Raw genomic sequence first — 11,583 nt, 5'->3', positions numbered from 1 at the left:
GCGAAGCGCGGCGCGCGGATGCGTCGAGTGTGCGCGCGCGGGCTCGCGTCACTCCCCTTAATTGATGTACAGTGGAACCGCTATTGTGCGTCTAAATAGATGTCCTTCAATTGTCCAGCTTAAGAATAATTTTGCCGCTATCTTACATCTATGACAACGTAATTACGAGTAGATACAATAAATGATTTTTTTTAAATTCTGTTCCACCTTGATATCGGTCTTAAATGGAAAAGCTAAAACAAAATATTTGCATATGACGAAATGTCTCATGGTTAGAAATATAGGTGGATTTTCGGATCACTTAGGAGTGACGACACTTCTCAGACTTCACTTAAATCACTTCACTTAAATGCTTTGAAATGAAACACGTGGCGGTCCAGTGTCCCACGGTGACTCCATGTTGGAGGTCACCCGCGATGACGTCGAGCCAACGGGTGCGTGGGAGGGAGTGTGCGCAGACAAGTGCAGGGAAACACGTTACCTATATGACAAGACTCTGAACTTCAGATGTCAACGAGAGACGCCACCTTCACACACGGTACATGCACATGCCCATTTATTGAATTAAGTGTGCGCAGTCAGTCTGAGCCCAGTCACAAAACACTGCAGGGTTCTGCAGCCTACTCCAGTGGAAATGTGCAACGCAAAACAATAGAAACTGGTGCAAGAACTAAGGCTGATAATACTTGTGTTTTCTTCCGACTGAAGTGTCACATGATCAAACCCCAGGTTGAAGGGCATGAACAACAGTTGAATAAATTAAATTTGCAGGAATACACAGTGCGCTTGCCATTTCATATGAACCTCAGGGGCTGGCTGCATAACACCTCAAAGAAAGACGAAACCTCACAGCCACCCATTACTTAAGAAAATATACACCTAAAGGCTTAGTCAAATGAAAAGCTCCATCACATGACCATCAATTACGTTCGGGAAGAAACTGTTTTCTACCTACCTTAACTGTAACAAGTAATAAATAAACAGAGGGAACATGATAGGCACAGGAGAGCGGGGAAGGTCAGCATGTTAAAAAAAAAAACAACCCACACCTGAAATAATTGTTGGATTTAAATGGAACAAATGGGACGACTAGATCATTCTGACTCAAACCGACAGGAACGGATAGGTTTTCATGGTGGCGGGAAGGCTCACAAAGAATTCCATTTCAGTCAAATCAAGTATAAAAACTTCATTTTGGCCCCATGAAATAGACTTGGAATATACTGGCATTTTGGAGAGCTGGCACACATGACACACGAGTAGCCCTCAACTCAAACATCACTAGAACTAGTACCACATCACTTTTTTTTCCCAGTATTAACAGTTAAAACACATCAACTCAATCTTCATACAACCAGGACGCAAGGCTGAAACTTAACACGGCAATGCAAATACAGTAGACTGTACGAGCGAATGACACAAGTTTCTCGCACCCTTTGTGTTGCCTGTCCTTCAAATTGAGCTTATCAAATGTAAAAAATACAGCACTGACACATCTATTTAAACTCTATGTGGATTACTCTCACAATGTGAAGCAAATAAATAAAAACAATACTTTTGCATAAACATAAGCACAAAACAGTCGTGGATATTAGTGTGACTGTGACGATCCACCACCCGGTTCCTTCTTCACTCCAGATCATCATCGTCCACGTCCTCGGTCGCAATAGTGCTGGTCTGTTCAGAAGTCACACCTGAAGATAGAAGGGCAGCCCATAAATGATAAAAGTCACAATGATCTACACACCATTAAAACGCAAAAACATATTTTCAGTATTTCAATTGTACTCTGCTGCAGGTTCAGAAAAAACAGAACACAAAGCCTCTTCAGACTGTTGAAAAAAAATACTGAAAATATTAGACAAAAAAAAAGTTAAACAGGAATATGATTTAACATCTCCAGAACTGTAAAAACCGCATGGTTGCAGCTGCATGAAGTCTTAGACAATGTGAATCTCTTCATTATTTTCACAGGTCTATCAGCTGCCTACGTCGTAGAAAGGGCAGTCATTTCCTTGAGACGGCTTAATGTACGAGGATACGTGACATCAGTTTAGAAAACAGGGCTCAGCATAGAGTCTGGTGATGAAAATGAACTGCATCATGGTGCCTCTTTAACTAGACTTAACAGACTGCTTAAATTACAGGTGTTCTGTCAACACTGACAAGCTCAAATGCGCCGTTTTCACCTCCACAGACCAGCTTTAATATCAAATAAAAAGCCTTTCACTTCAATGGCCGAATGAGAAGAGGCTCGATCTTGGCAACATAAATTCCAGCCTCAATTCCACGTTCTACCTATTGCTCCTGATTGGTTAACTGGACTGCAAAGCATCATGGGAGCCGTTCGGGTTCAAGTCACCATAATGGAGTTTTTTGCTGAGAGTGATGGCACCTCATATGCAGAGCGGCGCATCAATGTATGACTGAAATCATGAGTTGATTTGAAAACATTGCATCAGATGGTAGATACATTTGGACTTAAGCGTACATCACATTTCCCTGCAATTCGACCAGTATGGCGTATGGGCACCTCCTCTCCTCGATGCAAAGAAACGTGACGTCTTCCATTTGTGACCAATGCAGACAGTAGTTAGTAGTTGGACTATGGCACGTTTTAGTTCTGCACATGCTCAGAATCTGTTCCACCATGATGAGATTAGATATCCACAGGGATGATGTAAATCAGATCATTGACCCACAGAGGTCTGCATTCAGAATGACGTTGAGAATAAAAGTGGAATACCACATCACAGGCAAGTCCACCTTTCCCAGAGGCCATTCTTGATGATGGTCATTCATGTGTGTTCTGCACATGCCTGTATGCTCACTACATGGTGTATACCTACTGCACAACAGGCAGATGATCTCATGAGGGACAGGAGGTCCTGGATTGAACGCAAAAATAAGATTTAGCGAAATAAGAGCTCATACTTGAGGTGTCGTCATCATTAGGAGATTTTTTCTTTTCCTCCATGTAACCATGACTGAGCAGCTTGGACATGCTGACCGGAGGAGCCTTCTTGTCAAATGATCTGTAGAGGCAATCGAGGAGAATTTTAAATCCGCCCATACACAAAAACCTCTCAATAATAATGCACTCACGTTCGCTTGTATTTGCTGGTCAAGGACAGACCCTGAAGATCGGAGGCTGTGCCATCAGGGGACATCTTGGAGGAAGAAAAATACATGTTCATCAGTTTGATGCAGAAACAAAAGTAGGATTCACATTTATCAGGTAGTATTCAAGATGAAACATGCAAACCTGGATGATTATTAACACATGAATAGGTTAAAAAAAATGAAATTAGGCATGCAAAGATTGGGAGCATTAAAGAGTAACCAGACATGATGCAACAAAAATGTGTGTCTCCATACTGTCCCTCACACGGACACACAAAGAATAGCTTTGTTTCAGTCAGTGTAGTTCTTGCAAGGTACTGACATGGAAGACTGAGCGCTCTTGGCAATTAAACCAGCAGACATGTCAGTCACGTAAAAAACAGAACTCGAATGGGTTTGCTTCAAGTGCTTGACTTGCTAGTGTTTACTAGAACGTTCACTGCAGAGCAACTCTGCATCAAAAGCTGCAAAGGAATGGACAGAGGTTTGTGATTGACCAGACAAAGCAACACTATTTCTCTGTTTACCAAAGTGACTGCGAGGTATATCTCTGTTATATAGAAGAACATCATTGAGCAGTTTCATTGTTTCTCTTCGTACAGATTAAACAAGTTTAACTTGTCCTACTCACAGCACAGGAACAAAAGTGTTCTCTACTCAATCCATCTGTGCAAATAGCAAGCGGCATCCAAACGAGAGTCGACTGATGTAGCCAAATGTTCTGCACAAACATATACAATACAACTGCCCGATAATAAAAGCTAGATGTTGAAGCTCCATCCAGCCACTAAACTAAGATGAGAAATAAAGCTTACATTTATTAGAACATGACAAAAACCTTGTGTAATCAATGTGTTTCTGTAAGAGAGTGAAGGGCACCAACACACGGTCTGCAGGTGGCAGATGAAGAACCTGGACTGTGTTTTTTCAATGTTCAAACCGTATGGTGGTTACAAACCTAATAGAATGAGATCATACAGCCACATTTCACAGAAACAATGTATGTTCATAAAGCCTTAAATTGAATGTCCAATGCCACATGCAATAGCTGTTTTTAAATTGATGCCCTTGGAAAGCACGTGGGGGTACAAAGAAGAAAAGATCTTTAGACAAAAAAAACATCTTAAATGGAGAAAAGCTATGAGATTTGAAATCCACCACAGGCTCAAGGAACAGTTTTTACATGAGTCAATACCACAAAACAGAGAAGGGGGAAAACTCAAAATTGGATGCGATGGAGTAAAATAAAATATATATACAATTTTAAAATGATGGAAATTCATTTCGGAAAAGAATGGGAATGGCGTCACTACTGTGCAGGAAGCCGTTTCACAATTCACCTTATTTTTTTCAACAGCAAATCTATCAGTCTCCCTTTCCCAGGTGGAATTGTTATCAGTGCCAAACGGTGCAGCGAGTAGCTGCCGGCCTCCCTTCGACTGGTCGTCGGGAGAAGTTGCTTTGCTTTCGCTGAAAGTACAAAACCACCATCACACCAGACACACAAGGCCAACCTGCCCTTTGCGTTAGTCAAGCAATAAACAAAAAAAGAACATTAAGTCACATCTTTTAATCTCTTCCACCTGCTGAAGAGATAAGATGTTCCACTCCAAAGTCATGCATCTTTCACCAAATATTCGACTCAAACCATCACTACTTAGAGTAAATATGCATTAAAGATAAACCACCTCATCAAGAAATAACTTGTACTCACTTCTTTGAGTCATCACCTCCAAACCAGTTGGTAGCGGTGTAGGACTTCTTTGGTTTCTCATTGGCCTCCAGTTCATGACTCAATAAACCTGCAGGACGACAGAGGTGTAATGAGACTCAAAGGTTAACTTTAGCGTGATGTAGTGAATTTAGCAGTCCACACTTTATACATTCAACTACAGTCAATTTTGTTTCGTTTTCTTCAAGGATAAACATTAAATGCAAGTCGTGGTAGTACGAACCACTGTGAGATAAAACCAGAGCAATTTGATGAGATTAGATTCCGTACTTCATCAGAAAGTGTTTTCAAACTTGCCTGTCCTCAATCAGCTTCATTCTTCAGGAATTAGCAGTCGTCTATCTTCTCCACCTCTCTAGCTCTCATGCATTTTCTCCTGCATTATTCAGCAACTCCTCTTTTTTGTCTTCTTTCCAGGCAACAGAAAACTCATCTGTCAAGATGATGACTCCTTCTTCTTCTTTCTCTTTCAGCTTCTCCCTTCAGGGGTCGCCACAGTGCATCATCTCCCCCTGTCCTCTGCTTCCTCTTCTCTCAAACCTACAAACCTCATGTCCTCCTTCACCACCTCCATCAATCTCCTCTTTGACCTTCCTCTCCACCTTCTGCCTGGTAACACATTCTTTCCAATGTACTCAATCTCTCCTCTGTACATGTGCAAACCATCTTTCCCCTTATCCTGTACAAACACCAATCACATTGTACTATCAGTGTCTTTCATGTTTACATTTCCGTTTCTTTGTCTTCCTGGTTTCCAAATCCGGTTAACTATGTAAAGTGTCTGTAAATATAAAAAATACATTTTTTATGTAGGTCCTTTCTACATAAAAAAATGTAGAAAGGACCTACAATTAGTCCCCCGGACTAAGGACCGGAGGACTAACTGTTAGTCCCATCCCCCGGACTAACTGACCATTACGAGGCATTTTTGTAAAATGAGAGAAAGATCAATGCCCCTGTCGTCTGAAACTTTAAAACATTCGATTCCATCTAATGTGAAAATGTTTTCAACGTAAAAAATGGCACCATTAAACCTTGTGGTTTTGTCACAGAGAACAGTACAGAAGTTAAGCACCACTGAAAAGGCAAGGTAACTTCAAAGGCTGATTGTGACTCAGCGCATCAAAACACTAACCTTTGTGTCCACCCTGCTTCGCAAGCTTGACATAGTCCGAGTCTGTCTCAAAAATGCCCACCCGTCGACCACTGATCCTTTCCACTGGAGACGTTTCGTCAGCGGTCTGGGACAGACCAGGGATTTGGGATGTGGGTCCAGTGACGCCAGCGAGAGCAGCTCCAGGCTTGATGCCTGCAATGGCAACAGCATTACATCCACTTGCCTTACTTTGTGGCTCCGCGTCCAAGCAAATGACTGCAGCCTTTCGCATGAATGACTCTTAGGCTTGCTGCAAATTAGTGGGCATCAGTCACAGCAAAGTGAGACGACAACTGTGGAGTAGATCCAGCGGAGATGCTCACCTCCTGGTTTGGTCCTTCGATGGTTGGGTACCACAGCGCTCATTTTCAGCCAAGAATCTGGTTCACACAGACAATTACTCAGAACACGACGTTTAAAGCCGATTTCAAGACAAGGTCAACAGTTTCCATTTAGTGTTGCCGTTGCATTGACTATAATACATAGGTGCATTTTAAATCCGTTGTTTTTGTAAGTATGCTGAGGAGCGTCGCTACGCTTAGCATTGTGGCTAACAAAGCCTGGTGGCTTCAGTTAGCCGCCTAGCAGCGCGCCAGGCAAATAGACGATTAATTCATGTTACTTATAGTGCAATTGACGGATGTTTCTAAGAGCATAAGAGTTATCTCCACGAAAACCTTACTTTAGTTGCTGCCTTTTCAGCGTGGTCTTGCGATACGGCCGCGGACGGATGGATGGATGGCGTTAGCTTTGCTTCTCTTGCGGCACCTGCTACTCACTTCCGGTACGTGCCACAAAGATCGTATATTGCAACATGACGGAGCCTGCGTCGATTTTCCTGATCGTGTCAGCAAGTCAACTTTCAGTTCTCTACTTCCAGTTTTAAAAACATGTTCCAAAACTGACGTGTTTCAAAATATCACTATCTGATTTAAAACTTGATCGGCATGATGAGATTTTCCAATGGGGGTGGGAACTGAAGCTGATACTGAAGATATCTTCTATTTAGAATGCGTTAGAACCATTTCAGCGACCAGTAAATAATGCAATGACAAATGGCACGAAATACGTTGCTTAAATAGCTTTATTTGCATAATAATAATAAAGACAGAAAAAGTACCTCTACCATCAAAAGTGCAACATAAGGCCAAGCAGCGATGTTAATGCCGATAATGGAAACCTATCAATACATTTGCTATCTTTGATCTTGGACTTACTATTGTTGGCTGGTTAAACACACAAACATGACATTATCGGATGGTGAGTGGATAACTGGAGTAGATGTAAGTAGTTCTTGGTTTATATTGCGTTGATATCTGATTTATTACACTGACAAATGATAGAATCTTCATTTAAAGGGTGAGTCAATACTATTTGGGGGGAATCCTTTTTTCCTTTCGTTTGTGTTTTTACAGTTCATTCACGTTGTAGATCTAGACATCTAAACCTCAGTTAATACACGTAGAAAGTGTGTTTCAAGGGCAGAGAGACTGGTCAGTGGAGGCAAAGCAAATCAAACAGTTAATGATGAGAGAGTGAAGAGAACTGTTACACTAGGATCAAGCTGAAGAACCCGCCACTTCTCCTGCAGGGTGATCGCTCAGATGTCTTTGCCGCAGTCTGGGCAGAAGATGTCATCTTTGCATGTCAGGAAGCCTCGGCCCACCAAAGACCCGGAGCACTTTTTGCAATTGAAGCAGTCGTTGTGCCACTGGCGCTGCTCAAACGCGATGTACTTGCTGCCGCCCAGACCTGAGTCGAAGCAACAAAGAGGTGACATGAGTGAACAGGTCATCTTGTGATGTGGGTAATGGAATTACATGATCTCTGGTAATTGGATACTTCCTATTAAGGATGATAAAGGTAAAAATACATTTACAATGGACCTTGTCATGTGGACGTGATCTTGGTTCACTGTGCAACTCAAGCCATTAGTCTGGCGCAACATCAAATTAAGTAATGAAAAGACTTAATGTAAGCATCAGTCGGATCCCATGATACATCAAGATTAAGTTGAAGAAATTCTCCAGCTGTGTATTTAAAAAAAAAATCATAATTTATATCATGTGCTCCTACCATAGTCACATACTCCAAATACTCCATCATGATGCCCTAAAAAAAAACAAGATGTGTGCTTATGAGTTAAATTCAGTTAAGTTCTCACCTTGCTTTTAGACACTCTATCCGGTAGGTCCTTCATTGAGAAACAAACTTTACATTTAAAAACTTACCATTATAAGTGTTGATCTTTCATACAGAGAAAACCTTTCACAAACCTCGCATTCTTTTTCAGGCGTCACTATTGCTCCACACTGTCCCTTGAATATAGCATATTATTTTAAGCGTTTCAAGTTGTTGTTTTTATTAAAAGTGTTTTATTTCCAAAGTGCTGAGGAATTCTTCGGATGGAACACTTCATGATTCTGGCCATTCTGTTTGAATGGAAGTATTCATTTGGCCACATCATCATGAGACAGAGTGATCCAAGATCAAAACTTGAAAGTTTAAAGAAGTGATGCACTAAACTGTGGACCACAAAACAAGATGATCCATAAAAAGGTTCTGAAATACCAACCACTGATGGGGCTGGTGCATGATGCACATTTCTTTGCGAACAGGCTGCAGAAGCAGTCCAGGCAGTAGGCGAAGTCGTCCCGGGAGGTGAAGCGCTGGCCGGCGAGCTGCTGCTTACATCCCGTGCAGACGAAACAGCTCTTATGCCAGGGCTGCTCCCGGTAGTTCACGCCTCCAGTCAGGATGGGCTGGAATACACAGCAGATTGAATAAACCAATCAGCAGCGTTCAACATAAAGCTTTCCACCGTTTGATGAAAGCTCATTCATGCTCCACAAGCTTTAAACTGCTTTTATTGGAGGTTGCTTTGACTTGCTTACCCAGTACCCAGCATTAGTTTGAAGAAGCCACATAACCTAAGACTGTCTTGTGACTCTTTCATAAGCAAACATCAAAGCCGTCTCCGCCATGCATCGTGACATTTCACTATTGAGTTAGCGGTACAATTAGCTAGAAATCACTGTCAGGAAGAGCCAGTTACTGAGTCTGCCTCAACATTCTATCCTCCAGACAATATCAGACGTGAGACAAGTCTGTCTTTCAGCAACATAACTGACAGAGTTATGAACCGATTTCTACATAATTGTTGGGACATGTCAATAAAGTTGAGAAGCGGCTCTGAGTTTAGCACAATTTGCAAAGAGAAACAAGGCTTTTGTCAAACTAACCATATAATCAAATCAATAAATCCATTTTCTCATGCCAAAATGTGTTGTTAGTCAGTCAACATTGTTTTAGGCTTGCTGAAGATGACTGCCGACTCGGGATCCTGCATGTTCAGATACCACGTGTACTAGTACAATATGATGGGAGGCAGGGCTGTCGGCAGGGACTTGGTCACCACGAGAAGAAAATTGGCTAAAAACGTCAACATTTGACATAAGCATCTGTGTTTTAATGACACTTTTGACTATCTTTCCCATATCACTGGAAAGAAACACATGACCGTTTCGTGGTCAGTGCAGTACTAAAGATAAATTAAAAACCCCCATCTCTACCTTGAAATACGTGAACATGAGATTCTCTTCAGATTCATTGCCTAAACATACAAAAGTTAAATTCCATTAAAGTGAATAAATAATAATGTTCAAAGTGCATCTTTGCAAGGTGGACTGAGCCATTTAACATCATTAAAATCCATTGGTCGTTCATTACTGAGTGTCATATGACATTGTCAGTATCATGATGCTGTTAGTGGCCCTTCTGGGTCTCAGTCAGTCACGGGCCCCTGGAATCCTTCTCCTTATTCTCCCCTTTCTCATCACCTGGAGACCAACTTTCAAAGTCGGATGAGAACATTTAATCAATACAGTCGAGCAACAAATGTTTCCAGTGGTACCTTTTTGCAGTGGATACATGGAAGAGCAAACTGCTTCTCATAGCAAGGCAGGCAGTACTTGTTGGTGTCCTTCTGGACAAAGCTCCTGGTACCAATGGGCTGCTGGCAGCGGTTGCAGGTGAAACAGTTCTCATGCCAAGTGTTGCCCTTGTGCTCCATTTTTTTGGAACCTACCACGTGCGAAGGTGAAATCAATGATCTGAACACTTTCAAACTACGGAGAAAAGTGGAGAAAAGCTTCTCCTCACCTGGTGTGATAGTCTTCTGGCATGTATGGCACTTGGAGGAGTACTCATTGATGTAGCACTCGGTGCACATCAGCATGTCATCTTTGGTAGCAAAAGGTTGCTCCACCAGCGACTGGCTGCATTTGATGCAGAGGAAGCACTCGCTGTGCCAGTGACGGTCCTTGTACGACAGATCCTGCAAATCAGAATCCCAAGGGAAATTATGTTCGTAACATGTTGGTGGTTTTGAAATTCGATGGTGATTCATAAGGCAATTGTTTATCATGTATTTTTAAGTGACAGAATCAGGCCCAACAAGCAGTGGCGGATGGAGCGCATCAGAAGGTGCAAGGCATTTTAAGTTTGGTCAGGATGATTTTGAAAGAGACAAAAAAGTTGAATAAAAACATGAATGATCTCTAACTGCCTGTTTTTAGACTATGGTTCTATAGTCCATAAACTACATGGGCAAAGTGCAGCTCATTGCTTTTGTCAGCAGTCTACTATTTCAATAATATTAATAATTGTATTTCATATTTTCTTCTTCAGGACTTTATATTCATTTTTCCCTATTTGTGTCTGTTTTTGTCCCTGGCAGCAATGAATCTTAAATTAGATAAGTTTGATAATTGTTATTTTAATACATAACAACCATTATTTATTGTCATTCAGAATAAAAATATTTGTATAAGTAATTTACATGATTTGACCATAGTTTTGTTACCAAGATATTGAACAGATCTTCATTTTTTATGAATAATACTGGGATTATTTCAATGAAATGTGTATAACATGAAACAATATATAATCTATTTACATATACCAAGCATATACTCTCATGTCATTACACTTTTTTCCTTCCTTCTCGTTGTTTTATATACTAGTGACACAATTTACGTTAAATTTAAGACCGTTTTTCTTCCATCTTTTGGCTTGGCAGCACCTCACAACGTTTATTTCTGGCTGCCTACGAAACTGTAGTCACCTTTTTTGAAATAATCAAGAACTGAAATGCTTTCACTGGAACAAGCCAGGTGTTTGTTCTGAATTCACTTTGGTCCGGATCTTAATGTTGCTCCCTCTTGATTCTGTGTCGGAGCATCAAAGTCTTGAGCTGGTTTCAGGTTAGATGGTCTTGACTACATCACCACAACAACGGCTCGACTCTCCTCCTGTTAACTGTGGTGATGCTTACTGACGGGTCACATGACTAGATAAGAAACACACCATGAAACACACTATCTTCATGACTACCTTGCTGGTGCAGCCAATGAGCTTGTGACAAGAGTCGCAGTTGCTGGAGAACAACTCCTCGTAGCACTTGATGCAGTACGGACTGTCCTGCTTCAGGATGTACTTTTTCCCAAACAGGGACTCTTTACAGTTGGTGCAGTCGTAAGGGTCCAACATGGTCATCCGGGCCCTCAGTCAG

General features: G+C 41.5%; 2 protein-coding genes across 4 annotated transcripts; both read right to left on the bottom strand.

Annotated features, from left to right (window-relative positions):
• Positions 1-1,174: 1,174 nt before the first annotated feature.
• c1h7orf57 (chromosome 1 C7orf57 homolog) lies at positions 1,175-6,809 on the bottom strand. 2 transcript variants are annotated; one of them, XM_053876280.1, is made up of 8 exons: positions 6,694-6,809; positions 6,335-6,391; positions 5,991-6,164; positions 4,838-4,925; positions 4,464-4,593; positions 3,106-3,170; positions 2,935-3,035; positions 1,175-1,694 (listed from the first exon to the last, which is right to left on the bottom strand). In XM_053876280.1, exons 2-8 carry the CDS (start codon positions 6,375-6,377, stop codon positions 1,630-1,632), a joined length of 666 nt encoding a protein of 221 aa, XP_053732255.1. In that variant the 5' UTR covers positions 6,378-6,391; positions 6,694-6,809; the 3' UTR covers positions 1,175-1,629. The 2 variants fall into 2 exon arrangements, with proteins under 2 accessions (XP_053732255.1, XP_053732247.1); XM_053876272.1 differs by having other exon boundaries at positions 5,991-6,261; positions 6,694-6,784.
• A 334-nt stretch (positions 6,810-7,143) lies between these two features.
• Positions 7,144-11,583, bottom strand: LOC128765442 (four and a half LIM domains protein 2-like). 2 transcript variants are annotated; one of them, XM_053876135.1, is made up of 5 exons: positions 11,406-11,583; positions 10,173-10,347; positions 9,925-10,094; positions 8,587-8,773; positions 7,144-7,763 (listed from the first exon to the last, which is right to left on the bottom strand). In XM_053876135.1, the coding sequence occupies exons 1-5, from the start codon at positions 11,565-11,567 to the stop codon at positions 7,612-7,614; spliced, it is 846 nt and encodes a 281-aa protein (XP_053732110.1). In that variant the 5' UTR covers positions 11,568-11,583; the 3' UTR covers positions 7,144-7,611. The 2 variants fall into 2 exon arrangements, with proteins under 2 accessions (XP_053732110.1, XP_053732109.1); XM_053876134.1 differs by having other exon boundaries at positions 9,925-10,347.

Source organism: Synchiropus splendidus, chromosome 1 (assembly GCF_027744825.2).
Source record: "Synchiropus splendidus isolate RoL2022-P1 chromosome 1, RoL_Sspl_1.0, whole genome shotgun sequence".
Lineage (NCBI taxonomy): Eukaryota > Metazoa > Chordata > Actinopteri > Syngnathiformes > Callionymidae > Synchiropus > Synchiropus splendidus.
This window is presented reverse-complemented; position numbering and strand designations above follow the sequence as displayed.

What these genes read in the sequence shown, in the direction of transcription:
- c1h7orf57 (XM_053876272.1), bottom strand. Translation starts at nt 6,243, where the DNA reads ATGCGAAAGGCTGCAGTCATTTGCTTGGACGCGGAGCCACAAAGTAAG. An exon ending in GGAGGTGATGACTCAAAGAA is followed by an intron (nt 4,594 to 4,837) that starts GTGAGTACAAGT and finishes TTGTACTTTCAG; the next exon opens with CGAAAGCAAAGCAACTTCTC. An exon ending in TTGCTGTTGAAAAAAATAAG is followed by an intron (nt 3,171 to 4,463) that starts GTGAATTGTGAA and finishes TCTTCCTCCAAG; the next exon opens with ATGTCCCCTGATGGCACAGC.
- LOC128765442 (XM_053876134.1), bottom strand. Translation starts at nt 11,567, where the DNA reads ATGACCATGTTGGACCCTTACGACTGCACCAACTGTAAAGAGTCCCTG. An exon ending in TCATTGGCTGCACCAGCAAG is followed by an intron (nt 10,348 to 11,405) that starts GTAGTCATGAAG and finishes TCTGATTTGCAG; the next exon opens with GATCTGTCGTACAAGGACCG. An exon ending in CATGTATCCACTGCAAAAAG is followed by an intron (nt 8,774 to 9,924) that starts GTACCACTGGAA and finishes TGTGTATTCCAG; the next exon opens with CCCATCCTGACTGGAGGCGT.